At 52.9% G+C, this 2,888-nt stretch overlaps 1 protein-coding gene across 1 annotated transcript in view; it reads left to right on the top strand.

Annotated features, from left to right (window-relative positions):
• Positions 1-618: 618 nt before the first annotated feature.
• The window catches only part of Spindoc (spindlin interactor and repressor of chromatin binding), a 24,125-nt gene continuing 21,855 nt past the window's right edge, over positions 619-2,888 (top strand). Inside the window, exon 1 of the mRNA XM_021202901.2 lies at positions 619-998. Within this exon, the coding sequence (XP_021058560.1) occupies positions 869-998 (130 nt within the window). The 5' untranslated portion in view covers positions 619-868. The remainder of the gene's footprint in view (positions 999-2,888) is intronic.

Raw genomic sequence — 2,888 nt, 5'->3', positions numbered from 1 at the left:
AACCGGATCCCCGGTCTTGGAGGCTCTCAGGGGATTTGCTGTGTCCTGGGAAAAGGCCACACTCTCTGGACTCACTTTTTTTTTTTTTTTTTTTTAAACAAAACAAAACAAAACAAAAACCCGTAAATGATATCCACCGGGAAGCGGTTTACACACGCCCACACGCAGTCTAGTCCTTTTTTATCTTCTAGAATCTTTGTTTAGGAGGATCCAAAGTGATTTTTTCCCCCTAAAGCGTATGTGCTAGTAGAAAGGAACGAGGCCCAAAGCAATTAGAAGAGATGTTGTCTCCACACTTCTGAGCCTATGTATCCTTCACACATCCCCGACGGTCTTTTCTCGTCTGTGATGCCTCCCAGGCGGCTAGTCCGGGGAAAGCCAAGAAGTAAGATGCTGAGAAGCCCCGCAGCACCTTTCCTCCAGCCACTGGTGGGGCTGCCCTACCGGGTCTCCAAGGCTGCAGGCGCTGCTCCCAGGAAAACTCTAGGCTTCACAGCCAAACGATCCATCCGGCCAGAGACAACGCGCTGCACAGGGTTCTGGCCCAGACCTGTGGCTGGGGCGGGACCGAGGGGGCGTGTCCTCACGTGATTGGCCAGCCTGGTCTGGAGGCGGGACTGCCGGACGGACGCTGACAATGAGCCTCCATAAAAGGGAGCGGCGGGGTTGGGGGCCCCGGATCGAACCCTCCCCGCCCGGGGTCGTGACGCGTTGAAGCCCGTGGCTGGCGGGGCGGCCGGGCGAGCGGCGGGTGAGCTAGACGGGCCGTGGGCCCGGCGTGGTTGGGGCAGGAGGCGGCCGCCACAGGCGGCGCGCCGAGGTCTGTGCGAACGTCCTCGGCTATCCGGTCGCCCTTCTTCCCCTCGCCATGGCCCTGAGAGCCGAAGGCGCCGCGGCTCTGGATTGCTTCGAGGTGACGCTTAAGTGTGAGGAAGGGGAGGATGACGACGAGGCCGTGGTGGTGGCCGTGATCCCGCGGCCCGAGCCGATGCTCCGAGGTGAGGGGGGGGGACCTCACTTCCGCTTGGTGGTCGGGGACTAGATCTCCAGGTCCCGGTCCCCGGTCCCCAGGCGCTTCCCTGGGCCGGCATCTACAGCCCCAGAGGGCCCTTCCCTGTCCGGTCCGCGGTTAGGGCGCCCTCGCTCCTCCCCCACCGGGTTTGGAATCCCAGGCCTCTCGGAGCCCCCCTTCCTCCGCCGCCCCTCCCCCGCTCAGGGTCTAGAGACTTCCATCCATACCGAAGGAGCTCTTCGGGTTTTCCGGTTCCCTGCGCCCCCTCGGGCCCAGAGTAGAGGCCGGATTCCCAGTACAGTGGTTTGTGCCCGGCTGTTGTCTCCCGGTTCCGGTCTGTTTCTTAGGCCGAGGGGCGACCAGGCCTCTAGGCCCCAGGCTAGTCGCCCGTAGTGATAACGGAGATGAAGGCTGGCGCGGCTGGCGACCTCCAGAGAGGGGAAATAAGAGCCCAGTTAGTAGAACCCTCCTCCCGTCCTCAATCCTCTAGGCCTTCTGTTTCAGGAGCCACAGGTGTCAAGTCTAAAACCCGGCATTTGAATGGAATTGCTAGTAGCACCCCGTTTGAGAAAAGCGGGACTTGCTTGGGGGTGGGTAACAAGCCATGTCATCTACATGAAGATTAGTCACCAAAGGAGGTGTTTGAGGGACAATCTGGGAATACATTGCTCTTCTTTCCCTTCCTCCTTCCCCAGCCTCTCTGGTCCAAAGGAGAAAACAAAGAGCTACCTTTGTGGAAGATAATTAGTCATGAAAAATGCAAATATTACCTTGCGGTGGGATACCTGTTTCCCTTAAGTATGACAGTACCCAGAAGAGCTTGAGAACCAAATTGGTTATTGTGTTTCTTTAACTCTTTTCTTTTTTGGAGATGGGAGGGAAGGTTAGAAAATTTGGGGGTGGGGGAAGGCCACATTCCTCTCACTGGTGCATCACACAGGTTATTTTTTTACTCGTGCTGGTTTATCGAGCACTTACCAGGATGGCTTCATCTCTGTGATTAGGAAATAGACATCTACAGAGGTTCATTCTTCAGCTTTAGTGGGCAGCTCTATGCCAGCATATAGCTTCAGGCAGAGGTGGTAATAGTGGGGACCAGGGTGAGTGAAACCCTGCTCTTAAGTGTAGCCAGCAGGTAAATGTCGAATAGTACGTTAGGTGGCAATGAGTTCTCTTTATTGTGTGCATCTGTGTGTCTGTGTCTGTGTCTGTCAGTTACGGCAAGTATGAAGAGGTCTGGACAACTTTTGGGAGTCAGTTCTCACAGCACTGTGGGATTGAATTTGGTTCATCAGGTTTGGCAGTCAGAGCTCTTACTAGCCTGGCCTTCTCCCTGCCCCAGTAACCAGGTCTTTTAGAGACTACGGAATGGGGATAAAGAGAAATGAGAGTCTAGTTAGGATTTGTTCCTCTTAAGTTGTTAGGAAAAGTGTCTCTAGGAAGAATGAAAGAGAACTTAGAAGACCAAGTAGAAAGACTCTAGAGGCCTCTTGGTTTAGCGTAAGGATCTAGGAAGATCTGGAGTATGAGAAAGTGGATGAGTTCGAAGTATTATTCTTTGGGCTCCCCACAGTGGTGTGCATCTTTAATTCTGTCACTCAGGAGGCAGAGGCAGGCAGACTTGGGAGTTTCAGGTCATCCTAGTCTATATAGTTGCAGGCCAACCAGAGCTATGGTGAGATAGTGTTTTTAAAAGAAAAAATAAGATGTTTTTTTTTTTTTTTTTTTTTTTTTTTTTTTTTTTTTTTATAGTGAGAATTACTTTGACCAATTCAGCTGTCAACAAAAGGTGTTTGTGGGACTTCCTGGCATATATCTTTAAATCTTAGCATTTGAGGCTCAGGGACAGCCATGGTTACATAGGAAAACCCAGTCT

The sequence above is a fragment of the Mus pahari genome, chromosome 1 (assembly GCF_900095145.1).
Source record: "Mus pahari chromosome 1, PAHARI_EIJ_v1.1, whole genome shotgun sequence".
NCBI classification, from domain to species: domain Eukaryota; kingdom Metazoa; phylum Chordata; class Mammalia; order Rodentia; family Muridae; genus Mus; species Mus pahari.
This window is presented reverse-complemented; position numbering and strand designations above follow the sequence as displayed.